At 38.1% G+C, this 24,265-nt stretch overlaps 2 protein-coding genes and 1 pseudogene across 6 annotated transcripts in view; 1 reads left to right on the top strand and 2 right to left on the bottom strand.

Annotated features, from left to right (window-relative positions):
• Positions 1-4,230, bottom strand: part of COPS2 (COP9 signalosome subunit 2) — a 31,369-nt gene extending 27,139 nt beyond the window's left edge. For 2 of the 3 annotated variants that reach the window (XR_006704717.1, XM_045449791.1), the window contains exon 1: positions 4,090-4,220. Coding sequence is in view for 2 of the 3 variants with exons in the window: in XM_045449791.1 (XP_045305747.1) it covers positions 4,090-4,143 (54 nt within the window). In the remaining variant the exon portion in view is untranslated. Of the gene's footprint in view, positions 1-4,089 lie in introns of all 3 variants that reach the window. The other variant, XM_045449792.1, reaches the window with a different exon arrangement.
• A 141-nt stretch (positions 4,231-4,371) lies between these two features.
• Positions 4,372-24,265, top strand: part of GALK2 (galactokinase 2) — a 146,024-nt gene continuing 126,130 nt past the window's right edge. Inside the window, exon 1 of one of the 3 annotated variants that reach the window (XM_045449789.1) lies at positions 4,372-4,594. In XM_045449789.1, coding sequence (XP_045305745.1) covers positions 4,575-4,594 — 20 coding nt within the window. In that variant the 5' untranslated portion in view covers positions 4,372-4,574. Of the gene's footprint in view, positions 4,595-13,847; positions 14,067-24,265 lie in introns of those variants that run through there. The other 2 variants (XM_045449788.1, XM_045449790.1) reach the window with 2 other exon arrangements.
• LOC123584746 lies at positions 5,545-5,692 on the bottom strand (annotated as a pseudogene).

The following is a 24,265-nucleotide window of genomic DNA, read 5'->3' as shown; positions in this document are numbered from 1 at the left end:
CTCTTTTTAGTTTAAGCTTGTTTGACATATATTCCTCTTATGCCCAAGAGTCCTGACAAATACAATTGATCAAAAGTTTTTCATATCATGGAATATTGTTTAGTAGCATGGTTTGAAGTGCCAACATAGCATTCCGCCCCATGGATATATGATAATTCATCTATAACCTTATTAATATCAATAGTATTTCCCTCCTATTGATAACTTGGAGTTGTTTCCAATTATTTACAATTAAACATGTTAAGTTTCTTTTAAAAGCCTCAGCTGTACAATCAAATTTCATCTTCCTGAAGTCTACATGCAACTCCAAATGTGTGTGCAACATAGAAAACACTGGCCTAGACCATAAATAGTATATTGTTTGAAAATCTGTACATTTTGTCAAATATTAACTTACGGGGACAAGAGTCTCAGAGTGAAATAACCTTTAACATCAAAGCTCCTCATATTGCACAATGATAAGTGATAGTCCTTATACCAAACACACAAATTCCCAGAATCATTCTTTTGCCCTTGTTCTTATATTGCCACTTCTTTTTCAAAGGAGATTACATATTTTTTGTAGTAATTCAAAATTATTTTTTAAAAAATAGTAGTGTTAGTTTTTAATTTGTTAAACTATGTTCTAGGGTTTTTTTATAACATGAGAAAATAAAGTTCAAGCCATCATTTGCTGATCTTGTTAAAATGGTAATGAAGTAAGAGATTCCATAAAGATATCCTATAGTTAAGACTGACACCTCTCCTTCCCAAAAAGCAAAGAACAAGTAAATATTCAGGGCATTAAAATATACTAAGTATTAGTATATAGTATAAGTATACTATATATACTAAGACCAAAAAAACCACAACACTATTAAACATTCATTCACTGATCACAGCTATGAGCTTGACTAGGGTAATATAAGACTCACAGATTGGTAATACATTTAACCAAGTGGAATTACTCTACCTTTTTGACAATTTTTTTTGCTTGCAATACATTAAACTCAAATATACCGTGCCCTATCACAGGATCTACTCAAGGATAGATTGTTGGAATGAAGTCAGTCTGTCCTAACTCCTTTCTAAAAAGATTACTAGAAATACAAAGCAACTTCATGCTAGAATGGCTGGATGGTGGAATTGCAATAGTTAACTTACCAATAACCTTATTTACTTAACGAATGGCAGTAGAGTTATTATTTAGTATTATTAGACCAGAAAATAATCAAGACATTTACCAGTATCATCTCCTACTTCTCCATTTAATGCTACATAAATTCCTATGCTTAGATAATGCCTGCATCTGCCTCTAATAAAAAAAAAATAAAATAGGTCTTAGAAATAAGAGCTCAAGCAAATTAATTTCTTTCACGCTTGCTTCTTTTTTTTTTAAACGAAGTTGGTTCTCTTTTCTTCTAGATCTTGGGCATAAACCATTATTTACTTCCTTAGATAAAAACAGTATAGTTTTAGAAACAGATTTTTACTTTGCCTGGTGGTATCCTAACTACCTATTTCCACTAGATGGGACAAGTACAAAAAATGATTTAGGGTATTAAAATTTATCAATAGACAACCTACAAAAGATATGCTGAACATATCTGTGGTCAGAAATACTCATGGCTTTAGTTAACATTTTGACTAAAATGAAGTGATGGCAAATTTTCCCACAAATCATACATTTCTTTTAATAAAAGAGAAATTTCCCTAAAAGAGCAAGTCAATTCTTTGGACTCTTTAAATCGCAAGAAACAACAAGACTCAGGCAAATAACTACGAAAAAACCCCCAATAACTTCTCTTCTGACAACATGTAAGCATGAAATGGCAACCAGCTTCCCTCAATCTTTTTTTAAAATATTTTATTTTTAAGTAATCTCTATACCCAATGTGCGGCTTCAGTTTACAATCCTGAAATCGACAGTCCCATGCCCTACTAATTGAGCCAGCTATGTGCTCCCCCGCCCCACCTTAATCTTTCTTTTAAGTAGGCACCATGCCCAGTGTGGAGCCCAATACCCCAACACACACGGGGCTTGAACTCACAACCCTGAGATCAAAACCTGAGCTGAGATCAAGAGTTCATGCTTAACCGACTGAGCCACATAGGCACTCCTAATTTTTTTTTTTTTTAACATACAGTGGTTTAAGGAAATTAATTAAGAAAGCATAAAATAAATTACTAAATAAATTTTATGCCATCAAAAGACTAACTCATAGTAAACAAAGCATAAAAGCTTTCACTACTTGATACAGGATTGAGAAGGCAGGAATGATACCTATGTAAGAGATATGGGGGGGAGGGAGGACTATTTAACAGAATGCTGTGGGGGAAGAATTCATTTAATTATGTACCAGTGTAAAATCTTACTTTTTTTGGTTAAGAAAATGTAAGTCAAAACAACTATGTATTTGGCTTTGTATTGTACTGCATTATAGTGTAGGCTCTAAAAAGCTGGCAAAACCTAGCCAAGTTAAACAATATATGTTTAACAATAGAATTCTTGTGAAAACTGAGCACTACATGGGACAGTAAAATTCTCATTTTATGCCTCAGTGTAGGCCATTCCTACACCGCAATTTCAATGATGATCTTCAAGTTTATCACAGTGCTAATAAGTCATGTACTCAATAAACTATTGTTTAGGAAAGATAAGCAGAAACATTTAAAAACAAAAATAAAAAACAGACATATTTAAAAGAGACACTTCTACAGTTATTAAAATACCTGTAATATAAATAAATGTACAAATAAAAATGCACATGATATCACAACTAATACATTCTTAATGCACTTAATGTGCTGCCTACAACTGACTTGGTTTACACAAACTGAAACATAAGGCAGAAATCAAAACTATTAGCAAAACTCTCCATTCAAGTTTAAGAATGATTAAAACCTCTACTATGATTTTCAGGTGACAGCAAGCATTTCCCTCTACCTTTTGCAAAGGTGCTTTCATTTAAAATAGAAAAATTAATTGTAAATTACTATACAAAGAAGTTTTACACGAATTCAAAACAATATATTAATGTCTACTCACGAATATCTGGCACTTAAAATATAAAATAAGTCAGATTTCCCTAAACATCTACTTCATAACTTTAGGATAATGCAGCATCACTATCATATGCAGGAACCATGCAACAACAACAAAAAAATTGGTGCTAATTCTTGGTCCGGATAATTTTCCTTAGTTCACACACAGATACTGTTTCTGAATAGCAACCTGTAATGGTAGTGAATTATTTTTGAAAACCTGTAAATCCGTTGATAAGTTAAACCATGAATCTTCACAGACCACCGTTCAGCTACATAAATTCGTTCATTGTTATACGGTTGATATTTTTAACTTTGAATACTAGGAAACCTCTCAGTCAAGAAAAAAATCCATTGGGTCAATCCCCTTATCCCTACCTCCCCCACACACCAAAACAAACAGAAAAACCCCCAAAACCTCCTCCCCAGCTTTTTTCTTTAAACAAAACAAGTAATTTAACTACTTCTTTTTCAGTTATCCTTGCTCTGAATTCTCCGCTGCACCTTTACCTTAAACCAAAACGGACCCCATACAAGACTTATTATTAAGCTCTGTTTCCAGGAGACTCACAAGTGGCGTTTCGCGGTCAGGACCGGGAGCAGTAAGGCCCCCCCCAGTTTTCAGACCCTTGTCTCAGCATTTCGTACTGTCTCAGTTCTAGGGTTAAGAAGAGGAGCCCAGAAAACTGGGCCTGAGAGGGCAGAGCCAGGGCCTAGACCGCTGCACGATCCCCGAGGCGGCTCCGGAGGTGGGGAGGAGGTAGGAGGCACCCGAAAACCGGACCCTGGAGGCCAGGAGTGTCCACATAAACGAGGAGGCACTCGGACTTGGAGCGCAAAGCTCGGGACCCCCTTTGCTGCCTCCTTTACCCTCCCCTCCCCCATGCTGGAGAAGCAGGGCCCAGGCCCGGTGCGGGAAGGGGGAGGAGGTAAACTCGTCCTGTCACTGCACCGAGAGACGGGAAGAAGCACATGTTTTACGGGGAGAGGCCGCGGTGGCGCCTGCCCCAACCTCTAAAGCCAGACACCACCTCTAACCCCACAGTTCCGTCCTCTCCGCCTCACCAAGTCGTAGTCCTCCTCATCATCGCACATGAAATCATCCTCCATGTCAGACATCTTGGCCGGGAGGGGGGGAGAGGGAGGAGAAATTGGAGACAACCTCCTCCCACAATGCTCCACGGCTCAGAGGCGTCACTCGCAGCTTCTCCTCGCCTTCCCGTCGCTCTTAGAGGAGCAGAATGTTTCCTCCCGGAACAAATGCGCTCGGTATGGGGAGGATTCACTACGACGCCAAAAGGGAGTGCACTGCCCCTTCTTCCTGCGAGGCGGTTGGTGCCTTAGCAACTAAACCTAGCAACTGGGGAATCGTCTAGTGCTGAGGATCTCCGCTGAAGGGCCTTGGAAACCTTGAGCTCACACTGAGCAGTTTCCAGCCTCCTGGGCAAGGGAACAGTCTCTTCCCTTGCCTGGGACACTGGAACCATTTCATTCTGGTGAAAGTAAGAGGCACCGTAGGACCAGAAGCCTTTCGCGGAGAAAAGGCTGACATGCCCGTCCTATTTGACAGGTAGTAGTATTTCTGCTTCATCTATTTGCCATTTTACCCACATATTGTGGTGGGTATTCCTGTGATGTTTGGAGACCTTTTTAGCGGCACGGTTTACACCTAATGCGTGTTTGTAGTCGGCAAAACGATACTGTGGCTGTCCCACACCGTTAAGCATCAATCAATGGAGGCGCCTAAAGTCTTATTCAGTTGTTCAACAGGTTATAAACTGACCTTTACTGCCCTTACCCGAAATTAAGGTAACAGTAAACGACTGGTTTTTAAAATATGCATTATTGTTGCACAAAATCATTAGCAGAATTCAGAATGAAAAACACGAAATACAAGGGGAAAACTGCGTTTCAAACAGCACTTTGAATATAAACTTCCAGTTCTGTTCACTTGAATCCACAAATTTTATATAGTTATAGCACAGATATAATTTCGGATTATTTTTACACCAAGTTATGTAACAACATGGGACAATATATTGGGGGTCCCATTACATGGGACCGTATATTCTTGGCAATGATCATTTTAATAGTTGGGTAATAATCCCTTCGTTGAATGTACCAACTCATAATGATTTACTTAAGCATGCCATTATTGTAACACATTTAGAATATTGCAAAACCAGTATTATTTTAAACAATTTTGCTGCTAATATATTTGTCAGTTTATTTTTTTCTTAGGAAAAAGCCCAAGAAGAGGAATTACAGTCTGGATTTTTTAGTAATCCATTGAATTGTGATCTTTTTGGTTATAGTTCTTAAAAGTTATATTTATAACAATGATACTGCCTACCTATAAACAAAGTTTTTCCCTAATAGTCTTTTCCTCGCACCGTTTTATTGTGAGAATTTCAAACATACAGAAAAACTGAAAGAATAGTCCAGTGAATATGTGTGTACCCACTATCAGCTTTGTGTTTGTGTATATATTCCCTGAATCAATGGAAAATAAAATGCAGATATCATGATACATCACTCTTAAGTGCATCTATGTATATGTCCTAAAACCAAGGACATTTTCTTATGTTTTCAGATTATTACATCAAGAAAATTAATATTTCCCCAATGTCTTCTACACTTGATCTTAGCCAAAAGGCTGAGAAGCGATCCCCAATGTCTTCTAATACCAAGTCCATATTCAAAATTCCCCTGTAAGACATAGGATTTTTGAATTGGAAGAGCCTTTAATGATATCACTTTAGGGTCTAAGGCTTTCCAATCATGGCAGTTCATTAGATTATAACTTCCCAAATCCCATACCAGAGATTCTGATTCAGTAGGTCTGGGGTAGAGCTTAGGATCTATACTTGTAAACCTTAAAACAAACCAAAAAAAAAAAAAATCTCCCTATAACTGAGGTGACTTTACATCCTAGTTTTCTGAGACAGCCCTGATTTAGTACTGCTGTCCCAGAATAATAATTGTCATCCATCACTCTCAGAAGTTTGAACCGTAAGTCACATGGACCTGAAATCCATAATTCTTCAAAAGAGAAAATAGAATTCCAAGGTGGCTAAGAGGTTTATTTGCTCAGAGTAATCAGAACTACATAGTTGTGCTTTCTATTTGTATAGCAATTTTGCAATTATCTGTTAACCATGTACATAGTGATCACATGAATAAAACTGCATGTTGATTTACATTGAATTTATTGGTATAATTTTCTGCTTTTTAATGTAATTCTTTACTTTTACAATGGAAAAATAATTATTCCACTTAAGTTAGTGACTAGGAGCACTAGAAAAACTGCAGCTAAATTTTGAGCATAATATTCTTAGTCATTTACAAATTTAACCAACCCAGTCTGGAAATTTTCTAAGACAGAGAAAAAGGTTTTCACAGTGCTTGGGGACACAAGTCCTAAAGAAATGTTTGTTGAATGAATAAATGTTAATTTTTCTTTAAAAAATTTTAAATCTTTATATATTTATTTATTTTAACATTTATTTGTTTTTGAGAGACAGAACACGAGCAGGGGACAGGGCATAGAGAGAAGGAGACACAGATCTGAAGCAGGGTCCAGGCTCTGAGCTGTTAACACAGAGGTGAACATGGGGCTTGAACCCGCAAACCTTGAGATCATGACATGAGCTGAAGTCAGATGCTTTACCAACTGAGTCACCCAGGTGCCCCATGCTTATTTATTTTTTGAGAGAGAGAGAGAGCATGAGCAGGGGAGGGCAGAGAGAGAGGGAGACACAGAATCCGAAGTAGGCTTCAGGCTCTGAACTACCCGTACAGAGCCAGATGCAAAGCCACAAACAATGAGATCATGACCTGAGCTAAAGTCAGACGCTCAACTGACTGAGTGCCCCTAAATGTTAATTTTTTCTGTGTAGGGAGTGCCCTTATAGCTATCTCTATGCATCAAAATATTTTCTGTCCTTAAAGATCCATTTAAGTGTCACCTCACTCAACCTATCCTGAATACTTTGTGCAATTATGATAGTCTTTTTTTCTTGACATCAATTTTATTCAATGGTAAATAATACATTTTTTAAAAATGTTAACAGAGAGCATTGATGTGATATGATGCCTTTGTAGAAAGTGGATCCTAAGTTTTAAAAATATATATTAAGGGCGCCTGGGTAGCTCAGTCGATTGAGCATCCAACTTTTGATTTCAGCTCAGGTCATAATCCCAGGGTTGTGGGATTGAGCCCCGCTTTGGACTCCATGCTGGGCATGGAGCCTGCTTAAGATTCTCTCTCTCTCCCTCTGCCCCTCTCCCCTGCTCTCACTCTCTCTCTCTCTCGAATAAAGATAAAATAATATAAAGATATATATTAAACACTTTATTAAGGTATAATCTTATCAGCTTCATTGAGATACAATAGCTGCACATCCTTAAAGTGTACACTTTGATGAATTTTGACATATGTATACACCTGTGGAACCATTACCACAACCAAGGTAGTGAGGATATTTATTACTGCAGAAGTTTCCTCATTACTTCTTGGTAATCCTTTTTCAACCCTCTTCACTTTTCTCAGGCAACCACTGATCTACTTTTTGTCATATAGATTATTTTTCATTTTGTGAAATTTTATATAAATGAATCATACATTATGCATTCTCTTTTGCCTGGCTTCTTTCACTCAGTATAATTACTTTGAGATTCATCCATATTGTTTCGATTGGCTTCAATTGATTGTTTCTTTTTATTGCTGAGTGTTCCATTGTATGGATATCTTACAAGTTCTTTGTTAACTTGTTAATGGATATTTGAGTTTTTTCAGTATTTAGCTTATACAAATAAAGCAGCTAGGAACATATGTGTACAAGTTTTTGTGTGGACATATGTTTCATTTCTTACGAGCAATGGGGTGGACAGACTGAAGGTGGTCTTCTTATTACCCATGCTCTTGGATAATCCTTTCCCATTGAATGTGGGTGGGATCTGTGACTTGCTTCTAACCAATAAGATACAGCAAAGGTGATGTATGTGATTATGTGTATATAATTATGTTATACAAGATTGTAAACTCATCTTGCTGGAGAGACTCTATCCCCCTTGTTGCTTTGAGAAAGTAAGAGGCAATGTTATGAAGGATCATGTGTCAATGAGCTGAAGGCACCACCTGACCAACAGCCAGCAAGAAGCTGTGGCCTTCACTCTGGCAATGCACAAGAACGAAATACAGTAAAACCTTGGTTTGCGAACATAATTTGTTCCATAATGCTTGTGACCCAAAGCACTTGTATCAAAGCAAATTTCCCCATAAAAAATAATGGAAACATAGATGATTCATTCCACAACTGAAAAATATTCATATAAAAATGATTACGATTCTGTAATGTAAAATAATAAAGAAAACACAAAATATGAAGAAAAATAAATTAACCTGCACTTACCTTTGAAAACCTTTGTGGCTGGTTGTGAGGGAGACAAGAGAGGAGGGTTATTATGTAGGACGACTTTCATTATCACTAGCACACTAACAGAATCACTGCTATCTATTGGCTCAATGGAATCTTTTTCTTTTCATACAGCTTTAACAAGGAACCTATCCAATAGCACTTGCTTTTGCCTCCTTTTGAGGATTTCATAGAAATGTGACATTGCATTGTCATTAAACAGATTCATTGTTAGCACTGCTACAGCCTTATTCGGCCTTGCTTTTTGGGTGGTGCTTTTCTACAAAATTTTGCACTGTTTCCCACATTTTACACATCTCCCTAATTTCATTTGAAGTGAGGGATTCCTCTGCCTTTTTCCCCTCCTCCTCTACAGACGAGACGCAGATGTAGACTTCTTATAAAATCTTGCAATTTCAGCCACTCACATACATCATTCGTATTTCTCTATGGTTTTCTTCTTAACTTTCACAGTAATCATCTCCTTCTTACTGCCGTTCTTTTCAACCTCTTTCTGTATGGGGGCCATTGCTCGCATGGATGTTGACTATAGTACAGTATTAATAATCTCTTGTCATATACTGTATTTAATGTAACTGGCAATAAGGCAGCTGAGGAAAGGGTCTATATCTGCAGGCAGCCTGACCTAGAATGAAGCAAAGCATTCCTAAGCTTACTGTTGTATGGAAAAGCAAAGGACTGTCCAAAAGGTGTTTTGAAGTGACAAAAATATACTAGTGCCAGTTGTGGGCACCTTCCAACATTCTGAAAAATCACTGATTTCTGCCAAACACCGTGGCCTGAGACTGAGCATCTGAGCATGGGGCACAGTCACCCACAATCCCTCAGAGAGAGTGAGAGCAAGAGCGAGAGAGAGAGAGAGAGAGAGAGAACCATTGGCTCAGTTGTGATCATGTGACATTCAGCATCATGTACTACTCGTATTGCAAGACATTGCTTGTTTATCAAGTGAAAATTTATTAGAAATGTTTGCTTGCCTTGCGGAACACTCACAAAACAAGTTACTTGCAATCCAAGGTTTTACTGAATTGCTAACAGGTGATCTTACAAATGAATCTGTCCCCAGTTGAACCTCAGATAAGACTTTGTGAGACGCTAAGCCATACCCTGACTCCTGAGCCATAGACATTATGAGGTAATTATACTGCTAGGTTTGTGGTAATCTTATGTAGTAATAGATAATGAATATGGATAAATACCTAGCAATGGAATGGTTGGATTATATGGTAGGTGTATGCTTAACTGTAGAACTCTTAAATTGTTTAAGTGATTTTGCCATTTTGCATATCTACCAGCAGTATATAAGAGTTCTACCTGCACCACGTCCTAGTCAACACACGGTGTGGTCAGTTGTTTTAATTTTAGCCACTCTAGCAGGAGTGTAGTGGTGTATTATTGTGGTTTTAAATTGCGTGCCCTTACTGACTAATTTTGAACATCTCTCCATGTGCTTATTTGTCATCCATGTATCTTCTCTGGTGAAGTATGTCTTCAGTTCTGTTGCCCATTTTTAAATTGGATTATTCGTTATTACCATTGAGTTGTAAGAGCTTTTTATGCTTTTTATGATATATTGAGGAATATTTGCCAAAACTAAGTGCACCAGGATTTTTTTTTTATGTTTTCTTATGGAAATTTTATATAGTTTCAACTCTTACATTAGGACTATGACCCCATGTCAAGTTTAATTTTTGTATATACTATGAGGTAAATGTGGAGGCTTTTTTTTTTTTTTTCTATAAATGGATATCAAATTGTTCCAGCATTATTTGTTGAAAAGATGCTTTGTTCTGTGTTGAATTGTCTTGGCATCTTTGTTGAAAATAATTGACATTTAATTCCCAACATAATTTGAGCCCTTTAAAGTATATTTTTGATAACTTTATGTTACTCTGTATTATGATTATTTTATATTCTTTATTAAGCTGAAAACTCTTTGAGGACACAACTATCTTACCTCTGAATCCCCTGAAACTAAGCATGTGCCTTGCCTATAGAAAGTGCTCAACAGGGGTGCATGGATGCCTGAGTCAGTTAAGCGTCCCACTCTTGATTTTGTCTCAGGTCAGGATCTCATGGTCTTGAGATCGAGCCCTGTTGGGCTCTGTGCTGACAGCATGGAGCCTGCTTGGGATTCTCTTTCTTGCCTTCTCTCACTGCGCCTCCCCCACTTGTGCTCTCTCTCTTTCTCTTTCAAAATAAAAAAACATTAAAAAAAAGAAAATGCTCAATAAAAATGTGATATGTTTAAGTAAACCCTAGCATTCATGATCCCTCACCTCTTTAGGTTGAGACATATAGTTGCCCCAAATAGGCTCATAATTTGGCATCCTTTCAGACTGATACTTAAAAAAAAAATGTTTATTTATTTTTGAGAGACAGAGAAAAAGAGAGCATGAGCAGGGGAAGGGCAGAGAGAGAGGGAGTCACAGAATTTGAAGTAGACTCCAGGCTCTGGGCTGTCAGCACAGAGCCTGATGTGGGGCTCAAACCCACAAACTATGAGATCATAACCTAACCCAAAGTCAGAGGTTTACCAACTGAGCCACGCAGGCGCCCCCAGACTGATCATCTTAAATTTTTTTTTTTATGCATTTATTTAGAGAGACTGAACACCATATGCTAGAAGGCAAAAAAAGAGGACTCCTTTTGTATTAATTAAGATCTGGACAGGAAACTCATAATATACTCAGGGGGGTTAATTAAAATTTTAATGAAGGCACTGGGGCACTTGCCTGGCTCAGTTGATAGAGCATCAGACTCTTGATCTCAGGGTCATGAGTTCAAGCCCCATGTTGGGCATAAAGCTTAAAAAAATCAACTGGATTTAATAAAACTTAAAAAAAATTGATGTTATTTCTAAAAAAAAAAAAAATTAACGAAGGGACTATTTACAGAGATGGAGACAGAGATGAGGTCAGGGTTGAGGGAACCAACAATGATGGTGAAACACCCAGGGAATAGCAAGCATCAGGCTCTTTACCACCTCTTGAAGGCTTGAAGGGGCAGAGGGAAGAAATGGTTCTACTAGAGCTCAGCAAGAGCAGGAACCCTGTAAAATTGACCTTCCAACAGCAGCTGTGGTTGTAGAGAAACACAGCTACTGCCATAGCTATAGCAAAGGTGTGGTTTTGGGCATGGGTGTAGGAGGGTGGTGATAAATACCTTAACTTTGGCTGTAGCATGAATTATATACTTCACTTAGGAAGGAATTTTCTCTTTCAAAGGCATTTAAATTGGTGACTATCTGTTGTTGTTGGAGCATATCCCTTGATTTTATTTTATTTTTTAAGTAGGCTTCATACCCAGCATAGTGCCCAATGTGGGCTTGAATTCAGGACCCTGAGATCAAGACTCTGATGTTTAAACAACTGAGCCACCCAGGTACCCCTCCCTTGATCTTACGAATCAACCTAAGTGGCTTATCAAAATGTTATTTCTACCTACATTTAATACCCACTCTTTCCTGAGAGGAGTTCTGTTAAATAGTTTGCATGATCTCATTACATTCCCATCTAATAGACTGATGGCCTTGCTTAGTTAGTGCCCCTTTTAATCTACATCAGTCTCTTCAGTTGGAAAAAAATGATGTGTTGTAAATGCATGGTGCTTACAGACAACTTAATAAATGTTTTATCTTTAACTCAATCAACTACTCATATTAACCCTTCAGAATGCTTTATACTGCAGTTGCATCTTTTATCTCTAAAATTGCCATGGGAGGAATGTGCAGAAAGAGGATGTGAGGCATGTTAGTTTTCATTCCTTACACTGACATTGACCTTGTAAAAAATGTCTCTTGTAAAAATACAATTACACACTTTTAGCAATGTTATTGTTGTTTGCCATTTTGTTTTTTTTTTTAATTTTTTTTAAAATTTTTTTTCAACGTTTTTATTTATTTTTGGGACAGAGAGAGACAGAGCATGAACGGGGTAGGGGCAGAGAGAGAGGGAGACACAGAATCGGAAACAGGCTCCAGGCTCTGAGCCATCAGCCCAGAGCCTGACGCGGGGCTCGAACTCACGGACCGTGAGATCGTGACCTGGCTGAAGTCGGACGCTTAACCGACTGCGCCACCCAGGCGCCCCTGTTGTTTGCCATTTTGGCATCTCTAATGCCCATTTGTTTTTATTCCCACCCAAAATGGTGACCATACATCCTAGGTTTATGAAATGAACCACCTACTTTTCAGAATGGTGTGTGGTGTGGAGGCAAAGCAGGGAGCAGGCACAATTATACTGTAATTCCAAATTTGTCTTTGTTTCTTTCCTTTCAGAAATCTTTAAGTTCTTTATGTTTTGCATCAACCCTCGCATGATTCCCCTGTGAACTAAAGCAGCAATGACAGTGCTCAATTGACAATTCAAGCTTTGCTACCAGTTAAGAGTGTAGCCTTAGGAAGTCACTTCACTTCAGTTGTTCATTCAGTTCATCTTGACAGGTGCTACCTAGATATACAGTTCCTACCCTCAACTTGCTTACTTTTTCGTAGTGGTAGTGATGGTGGAGATGGTGATACAGATAATAGTACAAAAGAAAATAAATATACGGAACTTATGAGAAATCTGAAGGAAAGAAAAATACAGTAGGATGATGGGGTGGGAATGATATGCTTTTTGAGTAGGGCATTTGGGATTTCTCTAGGTAACTGAAAAAATGAAGGGTTGAACCAGATGCAAAGGCTCTTGCAGTTTAAAAGACATGTATTTTCTTTCTTTTTTAAAAAGTTTTTTTTTTTTTTTGAGAGAGAGAGAGAGAACCCATGCAAGTGGGGGGAGGGGCAGAGAGAGAGAGAGGGAAAGAGAGAATCCCAAGCAGGCTCTGCAATGAAAGCACAGAGGACCCGGGGCTCCATTTCACCCACGGTGATACTGATCTGAGCCCAAAGTCAAGAGCCAGACGCTTAGCCTACTGAGCCACCCAGGCACCCCAAAAGACATGCATTTTCTTCTTTTCACTATTGTGTTCTGGGAAGTTCCACTGATGCCTCCATTCTTATTGCCTCAATAAGCAAAAGTGTTTAAATCAAATGCTGCATCAATTTTATACCGCCCGATTTTGAAATAATCCACACAAAAGGTAATAACTGAACAATTTAGTGTTATTTAGGGGTGTAGCTGCTGGTCATGAAAGAAAAAACCCTTAAAAAGAAGAAAAAAAAAAAAAAAGGAACGGAAAAAGCAACCTGGGGCAATAGGTTATGATTGTATTCTCAGACTTAAGCCCCAGGGCGCAGAAAATAAACCTCCTTAGCTTCTTCCTAAGCGCTGGGCACAGGGGCCCCCGCGAGTCCCGGGTCCCCAGGAGCTGAGCAGCACGGCGGCTGTACCTGACAGCTGCTGCGCGGGCACCAAGCCCTGGAGCCCAGGGAGGAGGAGCCGTAGGCGGGGCCGCCTGGAAGCGGCCACCTCAGCAGAGCTGCAGGATTTCCGCAGGGTGAGGGCTGCTGTCGCCCGGAAGAAAAGACGCCTGCAGCAGATGCCTCGTGATTACCTCGGGAGCTCGGTTTCGCCAGTTGACACTGGAAGAAAGAAGGATCTAGCGAAATATGGCTACGGAGGGCCCTGCCACGCGTCGAGTCCGAGTGGCAGAACATCCCAGGTGGGGGAGAGGAGATGACGCGTTTTGGGATCGCCCGGGTAGGCGAGACAGTGTCCAGGACTTCTGGCTCTTCGCTGGGGGCTTCTTTTGCTCCCGGGAGTGGACAGAATCCCTGGGATTTTCTGAGGCCGCGCGGCTGGGCTTGAGAGAAAGACCACGCCGCAAACACTTTCCACCCTGATTCCTACCAAGGGTTGAACGTTTTTCTTCATCCATGCAGATCCTTCTTTTCTTTCTTGCTGAAGGTGGTACACCCTTTGTGCTGGGCTTTAGCAGACGTGCCCAAATTAACTTTGAACCCCTTCTTTCTTTTTCTTGCCTGCCGGCGGATAGTGGTTTTTAAAGTCTCCTTTCTAAAATACTCATTGAAAACAAACATGCAAAAAGCCCCAAACCAAACCCTCCAAACAACCCTCCCCTACCTTGGTTTCTGCAGCCTTTTAAATAAACCATAAAATCTATGAATTGTCACTTAAGGACTTAATCTGCCGCCACTACCTAGCTACAGCATAACTTTGCTTAATGATACCTAATGGAGGATCGTTTCATTTGAGGGCATCTTGCAGATACTTTGTAGAAATACTTACTACTTCCGACCTAGGCCAGAAATCTCAGAGTGAAGTCTCTAACCTGCTACATATTAGCCTGTAGGCTTTTCTAAGTTTGGTTTCTGTCTCCCTTTGCTATTTATAATTTTTACGTTTTTCCCGGTTAACTTTTTTCTCTGACGTTAAGTCCTTCAAGCTCTCCCTACTTCCTGGTTTCTCACTGTCCTGTGACAGTTGATAATATTGTAACTTCCTAAAACTTGTAGATGCTTTTTTCACCCTTAAGAAAGCAAACATTGGGTCTTTAGTTAGCTAAAAGAAACATAATTTTTGGTTACGGAGACCAGCAGGGCTTTAGACTACGTATGTCTCTGGCCTTGCGAGGTACTATTGCCCTTACATACTTGAATGAATTAGGACACGTTGTGAAATAAGATTCATAAGGAATTTGTCATATAGACACAATCTTGACCCTTGTCAAGTTTAGTTTTTTACATAAAACATATCCATGTATAAATTTCTTCTGTGTTTCCATTTGATATGATTTAATCATAATGCTTGATACTTCTTCCATAGTTACCCTGTGGGGTAAGGGGAATGGTGGTAACATGTACTTCACTAAAAGTGAAGAATTGTTTCCTAGGTTTCCTTAGAGTTGTTTCTTGCCTTTTTATGACTTCCATAATACTCATTCATGCAACAGGTATATATTAATGTTTATCATTCTGTGCAAGCTGCTGAAGAGATAGTAACAGATAATTGTGCTCTGCCATTTTCTTTTCACTTGTGCATGAAATACAGTTATAAGCTTCAAGCAGTGTTTCAGTCACTTACTCATTTTAGCAGGATGAGTTCAGTTAAATCTAGATAGATATGCCTAACTGGTCATATATTGCAATATGCTAAAGGGGGAAAAAATGCATAAGGCCCCCAAGGCCAGACTGTCTTCTTGGGAATTCCTGCTGTTTCTTTAGAATGACTCTTCAGTTTCACAGGGCACAGGACCATCTGAGTAAAGGCACTAGTCAACCACATTAAACACTTCAGGAATCTTAATTTCTTTTTTATTCTTTTTATATAAATATCAAATAGAAATAGAAGCTCTTTTTTTCTACCTTCTAATCTTGCATGTTCCCTGTACCGTAAGACTGCTTCACATTCTAGCTTTGCATTTTTAGCAGTGGTGTGTCTTCTCTTTTTCTTCTTTTTAGAATTAATTTTTGGTTTCTTGGATTATTATTCTTTTTTTGTAACAGCTTTGATATATATTGATATATAATTCACATACCATACAGTTCACCTATTTAAAGTTTATAATTAAATGGTTTCTAGTATATTCACAGGATTGTACAGCCCTTTCCATAATCAAAGTTAGAATGTTTTCATCATCCCCCAAAGAACTCTGTATCCTTTAAACTATCACCCCCAGCTCCCTGCCCAAAGCAACCACTAATATAATTTCTGTCTCTATAGATTTGCTTATTCTGGACATCTCAAATAAATGGAATCATGTAATATGTGGGGTTTTGTGAACTGGCTTCTTTCACTTAACATAATGTTTTCAAGGTTCATCCATGTTGTAACATGTTATCAATATGTTAATCCTTTTTATGATTGAATAGTATTCCATTGTATGATGCACCATATTTTGTTTATTCATTGGTTGATGGACATTTCAGTTGTTTGTACTTTTTGGCTCCATGAATAATGATGCTGCATGAATGCATTCTTAATATGAAAGATTTGTATTATTTAAAAATATATTCATTAAAGCTTGGGACACCTGGGTGGCTCCGTCAGCTGGGCATCCAGGGTCATGGGATTGAGCCCCCTGTCGGGCTCTGCTCTGAGTGCGGATTCTCTCTCTTTCTCTCTCCCTCTGCCCTCCTCTCTCAGGTATATATATATATATATATATATATATATATATATATTCATTATATATATATTCATTATATATATATATATATATATTCATTAAAGCTTGAAAATCCTACAGTTCCTTTCTTCAACATAGTCTCTGATTCCTATCCTGTGCTGCCAATTCTTACTCCCTTCTTAGAAGTTATCCATTTGGTTTATATTCTTGTAATATCATTTTATCCTTATAGTATCACTGTATCTTTATATCATTATTACCATTTTTTACAAAAATGGTAACATTATATCTCATGATCTGTGAGTTTGAGCCCTGTGTCAGGCTACGTGCTGACAGCTCGTTGCCTGGAGCCTGTTTCAGATTCTGTGTCTCCCTCTCTTTCTGTTCTTGCACCCCCACTTGCACTCTGTCTCTCTCTGTCTCTCAAAAATAAAGATTAAAAAATTAAAAAAAAAGTGGTATCATTATATTCATAAAAGTGAAATCATATTTGTTTTTCCTGTTACTTTTCTCCACTTAACAATATTTCTCAGAGATCTTGGCATATCAGTCCATACAGACTTATTTCACTGTTTTTACAGCTGAGAAGATTTCATACTATGAATACCATTATTTATTTAACCACTCAACTATTAGAATGTACATTAAAGTTTCAAATTTTTCACTCTTATAAACAATGCTGCAGTAAACATCTTTGAACATTTTTGTGGATACTTCTTGAAGCTCAATTATGGAAATGGAATCAGGGTCAAAGTTAATAAATATTTAAAATTTTGATAATTCCTGCCAAATGGCCCTGCAAAAAAGAGAATCTATTAGATTATCTATTTCTTGTTGGTTTTAAGGAACTCTTTATGTATGTGAGGATTTTTTTTTAATGAATGTATGTAGTTTTGGATATAAACCATTTGTTGTTTTGTATGTAATATATATATTGTTCCCAGTCTAGCACTCTTCCTTTATCTTGATGATATCTTTTGTTGTGTAGACATTTTGTACTTTATGTATTCTAGTACAGTGTTGAATGATAGCACTTTTGTCCTGATTCTGATTTCAGAGGGGAAGCTTCTAATATTTTGTCATCAAATAAAATGTTTACTATTTCTCGTAAATAGCCTTTATTAAATTTAGGACATTTTTTTTTTCTTTTCTAACATGTCCATGGCCTTTTTTCTTATTTTAAATTTTATTTAAAAATTATTAGTAATGATTATTGAATCTTTTTTTTTTTTTTTGCATATTTTTGAGAGGATCATGGAATTATAGTTTTTCCCTTTTATGCTGTTAGAATAGTGTATTTCATCAATAGATTTCCTGGTGTTATCTTTATATTCCTGGAAAAAACTCCTGTTTGGTTACAAATATTATAAAATAATGTGTGTTGGATTAACGTTACCAATATTTTATTTACTTTTTCTCTGTTTCCACAAGTGATAGTAGCCTATATTTTGCTTTTGGGGGCTGTTTTGGCAAGTGGGTTATTCTGGCCTCCTAAAATGAGATGGGAAGGCTTTCCACAGCTTCTACCGTTAGAACCATTTATAAAAACAAAGAATTGTCTTTCTTTTAAGGTCTGGCTGAACTAACTCGTAACATTTTCTGGGCCTTATTAAGGGGATTGTTTCTGACTACTTTTTCTGTTTCTCTTCTGTCAATTTTTAGAAATTTGTACTAAGAAGAAAAAAATCACCCCTTTGTCTAGATTAAAATTTTTTAAAATCTCTTTTGAATCTATAGTTGTCTCTTATTTCTTTTTTTTTTTTTAAAGTTTTTTTTTTTTCAACGTTTATTTATTTTTGGGACAGAGAGAGACAGAGCATGAACAGGGGAGGGGCAGAGAGAGAGGGAGACACAGAGAGAGGGAAACAGGCTCCAGGCTCTGAGCCATCAGCCCAGAGCCCGACGCGGGGCTCGAACTCACGGACCGCGAGATCGTGACCTGGCTGAAGTCGGACGCTTAACCGACTGCGCCACCCAGGCGCCCCATCTTATTTCTCATATTGATTTTATTTAAAAAAAAATTTTATTTATTTATTTATTTATTTATTTATTTAATTTATTTTTGAGACAGAGAGACAGAGCATGAGCAGGGGAGGGGCAGAGAGAGAGGGAGACACAGAATCTGAAGCAGGCTCCAGGCTCTGAGTTGTTGGCACAGAGCCTGATGCGGGGCTCGAACTCACGAGCTGTGAGATCATGACCTGAGCTGAAGTCGGACGCCCAACCGACTGAGCCACCCAGGTGCCCCATATTGATTTTATATAGTGAGACTCAAAACTTTTTTCTACATTATTGTTTTTGTCAAAGAAACAGTTTGTAATTTTTTTTACCATGTCTGCTATTTTCCCCCTAGTTCAGTAAATTCTACGTTTATCTTTCAAGTCATTTCTTTTCATTTCTGTATTGCTAGTTTCTTGTGCTATATGCATACTTCATTTATTCACATTATTTCTTATTTTCTTATATTCACTGAAGGCCAGTACCATTATGGTTGCATCTTACAAGTTTTGGTATATAAATCCCTAATTTTTGTTATATTCTAAATAATTGTAAACTTGGTTTTAATATCTACTTTCCCTCAGCTTTATCTTGCTCACTAATTTGTTCGTCAGCTCTTTATTCTACTATTCAGCTCATCTACAATTTAAAACAATTTTTCCTTCTTTATGTTTTTATTTTTTATTTGAGAGAGAGAGAGAGAGAGAAAGAGCGTGTACATGCACACAAGCTGGGGAGGGGCAGAGAGAGACAGAGACAGAAGGTCTGAAGCGAGCTCTGTGCTGATAGCAGAGAGCCCAACGCTGGGCTCGAACTCACCAACCATGAAATCGTGGCCTGAGCCAAAGTCAGAGGCTTAACCCACTGTGTCACCCAGGCACTTTACCATCTACTATTTTTATTGTCACCATCATGATTTTGTTTTCCAAGATCTCTAATATAATTATTGTTTCATTTTTACATTTGAATTTCTGATCGGGAGGAATTTATTGTGGATTGAAGGATTGAAGTAGGATTAGCCACCCCCCCTTTAATAACAATTATCTATACTTTGAAATGCCATTTTTAATGTTTATTAAATTTTCAAAATAACAGTTATAATAATAACTAATAATTATTTCATGCTTCTAAAACCCTCAAAACAAACCTTTGCTGTGAGTTCTGTTATTCTCAGTTTGTATTTGAGGAAAGTGAGGCAGAGAGCTCACATAAATTACCATTATAAGGGAGGAAAGACTTTTTCTCTACCCTTTTAGGTTTAGTAGCTTGGGCCCTGAGGGTTAAACTGACAAGAGATGGATTAACAGGAGAAAAGGTTTATTTCACACACACAGGGGGCTTCACAGAAAAGAAGTGAAATCCTGGGGCAGCTGGTGGCTCATCTGTCAAGCATCCAACTCTTAATCTCAGTTTAGGTCATGATCTCATGATTCATGAATTTGAGCCCCACTTTAGTGTGGAGTCAGCTTGGGATCCTCTCTTTCCCTCTCTCTCTACTCCTGCTCTGCTGGTGCTCTCTCTCTCAAAATAAATAAACTTAAGAAAAAAAGTGAAATCCTAAGAAGTTATTGGTTCTAGGAGCTTATATACCATTTTAACAAAGGATGATAGATTGTGAGAAGTGACTAGACAAAGGAAAGCGGTTTGGGCTTTTAGGGGTGGTGAGTTGTGGGACTGTATGGGGGAAACCTTACGAAGGTAAGGGTTATTATAGTAAGTTTTGTTCATGTACACCCCAGTCAGTGAGGTCTTCAGTAATGAGTCCTCTCTTGGTGTGGGAGAGGGGAGGAGAGACAACCTCACAAAGACAAGGGAGAAATTATGCCCTGCTTTTAAGCAGATGGAGGGAGGGTAGGAGCTCCTCTGGTGTCTGCTGTTTCTTGATTGCTTTCAGCTCAAAGTAATCCTATGTCAAATGGCATATTTTGGAGTGGCATTATTCTGATCCCCTTCACCATAAGAATACATATTAACCAATTATTCTTTTTTTTTTTTTTTTAATTTTTTTTATCTCGACGTTTATTTATTTTTGGGACAGAGAGAGACAGAGCATGAACGGCGGAGGGGCAGAGAGAGAGGGAGACACAGAATCGGAAATAGGCTCCAGGCTCTGAGCCATCAGCCCAGAGCCCGACGCGGGGCTCGAACTCACGGACCGCGAGATCGTGACCTGGCTGAAGTTGGACGCTTAACCGACTGCGCCACCCAGGCGCCCCTTAACCAATTATTCTTAAATTAGCTGTAAAAATTAATATTTTTTGTAATGCCATGACTAGGCATCCTGATATTGAAGAGAAAACAGAAGCACAGACAGGATAGGAGACTTGCCTAAGGTCACAATGGTAAACTAAAGATACATGTCTCCTGAAAAAAAAATTTTTTTTAAAGCTTATTTTAAGTAGGTACCACACCCAATGTGGGGCTTGAATTCATGACCCTAAGATCAGGAGTCACACACTCTACTGACTGAGCCAATCAGGCACCCCATTTCTCTCCTGAAATTTTAATTCTTTCATCTCTGCATATGGTCTAGCCTTAATGGTCACCCTAGTGTCCTCTGAGAATCAATCCATAGAGTAAAATCCACTTCATTTACTGCAGTCATATTTTTTTCTCAAGTTCTGTTACTAAAACTGCTGTTAAAACAAACAAACAAACAAACAAACAAACAAACAAACAAGGATTTTAAGTCAAAAGCCTTCAGAGCACCAGATTCAGCAATTTGTGTGGTAATGTTTTGGCCAATTCTGCCTTTAACAGTGTAATCTTTGTAGGAGCTGTTATTTTCACATTGAAAATATTCATTGTACTCTTCTGGGGGCCAGAGGTGGGCAATACTTTAAGTGACTACATTTTAAGAGATGGAGTCTCGCTGGTGACTAACCCAGAGCGGAAAATACAGCTACTTCCCCAATTACAGCCATACTCCTTCATTATTAGAGGATTAAGTATGAAGCTTGGAAAAACACTGTAGACTTCACTTCTTTCTATTCTTAGATATACTTTTCTTGTTTCCTTCTATAGCCTCCATACATTTGAATTTCAAAGGGAGGAATGTTGAATGGTAAGCCTCCAGTGCTGAGCAGTTACAAGAAGGCATGGACAGGCTGCCTTCCTGAGGTAGTCTGGGAAAATGACACATGTGGTACCTCAAAATTATTTTATTAAAACACATTTTAGGAGTCTTGTTCTAACTCCGCTGTTAGCACTCCACCTTGTTTGTGTTCAGCAGAACTTGAAGTTTGTCTGCATATGATTTTCACAAGCGAAACAACTTGAACCTCTGTTGAGGCTAGTGTAGTTAAGGAAGCAAGAAAGCTAGGACTTACCATATGCTTCTCCCTATTTCTCACTTTTTCCCTCTTATTTTTAAACATTTTTTTATATGTTTTATTTATTCTTTTTTTTTTTTTTAATTTTTAACATTTATGTATTTTTGAGACAGAGAGAGCATGAACAGGGGAGGGTCAGAGAAAGAGGGAGACACAGAATCTGAAACAGGCTCCTGGCTCTGAGCTGTCAGCACAGAGCCCGACGCGGGGCTCGAACCTACAGACTGTGAGATCATGACCTGAGCCGAAGTCGGACGCTTAACCGACTGAGCCAGCCAGGCACCCCTGTTTTATTTATTCTTGAGAGAGAGAGACAGAGACAGAGACAGAGTGTGAGTAGGGGAGGGGCAGGGAGAGAGGGAGACACTGAATCTGAAGCAGGCTCCAGGCTCTGAACTGTCAGCACAGAGCCCAACATGGGGCTCGAACCCACAAGCTGTGAGATCATGACCTGAGCCAAAGTCAGATGCTTTACTGACTGAGCCACCCAGGCACCCCCTCACTTTCTCCCACTTCTAATTGGTCACCAATTCCTATGGATTTGACTTTCTTAATATCACCTAATTTAATTTTCACCCTTCTCTGTCCCCATCAGCCCTTCCTCTTAGTTTACTACAAATGGCTGCCTGTTGGATTTCTTTGTTTTTGCTTTGCCTTCCTATAACCCATCTCTCAAATACTTGAAAACGTGAGTTTTTCAAGTGTGAAATTGATTAATATCACTCCATCCTTAAATGTGTATTTACATCCATTGTCTATGGGTTAAAAGCCAGGTTCCTCAATATGGTATACCAAGTCTTTTAAGATCTGGGGCTTGATTACCACCAGCCTCTTCCTCTGATGTATTAAAAACCCTAAATATAATTTTCTGAATGCAGCATGCTGGGCCTTTTCATTTACCTAGAATGCATCACCCCATCCCATTTGTTTAACATCATCTTTTAAAATTCATTTTAACTATTATCTCTTTGAGGAGGCTTCTCGAATTTATGCTCTCCCTTCTAGGTTTATTTTACCATCCACATCCCCCCATGGTAGGGAGAAATATCTTTTCTCTGTGCTCCCAAAGGACTGTATTTGTCTGGCTTATCATTCTATTGTCTCTCTGTATTGTACTTTTTAGCTTAACTATCTTTTCTGCCAGATTTTTATAATCCCTAGAGAGCTATTATTAATTTTCTTTCTAAGTAGAGTGCTTAGTAAAGCATCAGTAAATGCTTCTTTTGTTTAAAAAAAACTTTTTACTCTGAAATAATTTCACACTTCCATAAAAGTCAAAATATAGTATAAAAATTACTGTCTACTCTTATCCCAGATTCCTCAAATGGTAGCATTTTACCATATTTGCATTATCAGTTTTTCTGTTACATTTTTTTCCTGAATAGTTTGAGATTAAGTTGAAGACATGATGGATGCCTCTTTGATATTAAAATTTTGAGTGTGTTTCCTAGAAACAAGGATGTTTTCCAACATAACCAGAATACAATGATCAAAATCAGGAAATTAATACTGATACAGCATTATCTAATTGACAGGCCTCAAAGCACCACCAATTATCCCACTAATGTCCTTTATAGAAAAAGACCTTTTTTTTTTTTTTTTCTTGGCCAGAATCCAATCTAGGACACATGTTGCATTTAGTTGTTGTCTTTTAAATCTTAAAAAAAAAATTTTTTTGTTTAATGTTTATTTATTTTTGAGAGAAAGAGAGTGTGTGTGAGCAGGGGAGGGGCAGAGAGAGAGGGAAACACAGAATCCGAAGCAGGCTCCAAGCTTTCAGCTGTCAGCACAGAGCCCAATGCAGGGCTTGAACTCACCAACTGCAAGATCATGACCTGAGCCGAAATCAGAAGCTTAACTGATTGAGCCACCCAGGCACCCCTAAATCTTTTTTTTTTTTTTTTTTTTTTATTGTGGTACAGTTGCTGTGTCTTTTGTATTTCATGATTGGTTATTTTATAGAATATCTCTCAATTTGGGTTGTAGGAAAAATTGTAAAAAACTTTGAAAAAGACCAGAAGATTACTGGGTACATCCCAAGAGAACCAGAAGTTGCCCGAAATACCCTTCTAGGTTATCTGATTTCTGTGTGGCTGGGAGCCTTTTGTTATATTCAAGCTTGTTTACAGGTCTGTAGGTCATAGAAAACTGAAAGCAATGCAAATGAATCTTGTCCATAGAAATTGCAAACTGTGCCTGGTGGAGTGCGATTCACTGTACCTCCTAGCTATTAACCAGTTTTGCCGGTTTGCATCTGTTTGTAAATTCATTTCAGCATTCCTTAGTTGACTGTACATGAGTGGTACTTTGGATTCTACTTCAACTGGTTATAATATCATACTGGTTCTGTCATTAATGAGAGAAGTAAAATATTTAACATTTTCATTTAAAATCTGTGTAAGAGTCATGATTATACTGAGTTTATCTAATATTTACAATTAG

This window comes from Leopardus geoffroyi, chromosome B3, assembly GCF_018350155.1.
Source record: "Leopardus geoffroyi isolate Oge1 chromosome B3, O.geoffroyi_Oge1_pat1.0, whole genome shotgun sequence".
In the NCBI taxonomy this organism is placed as follows: Eukaryota; Metazoa; Chordata; class Mammalia; order Carnivora; family Felidae; genus Leopardus; species Leopardus geoffroyi.
Note: the sequence above shows the minus strand (reverse complement) of the source record. Positions and strands in the feature narration are given on the sequence as shown.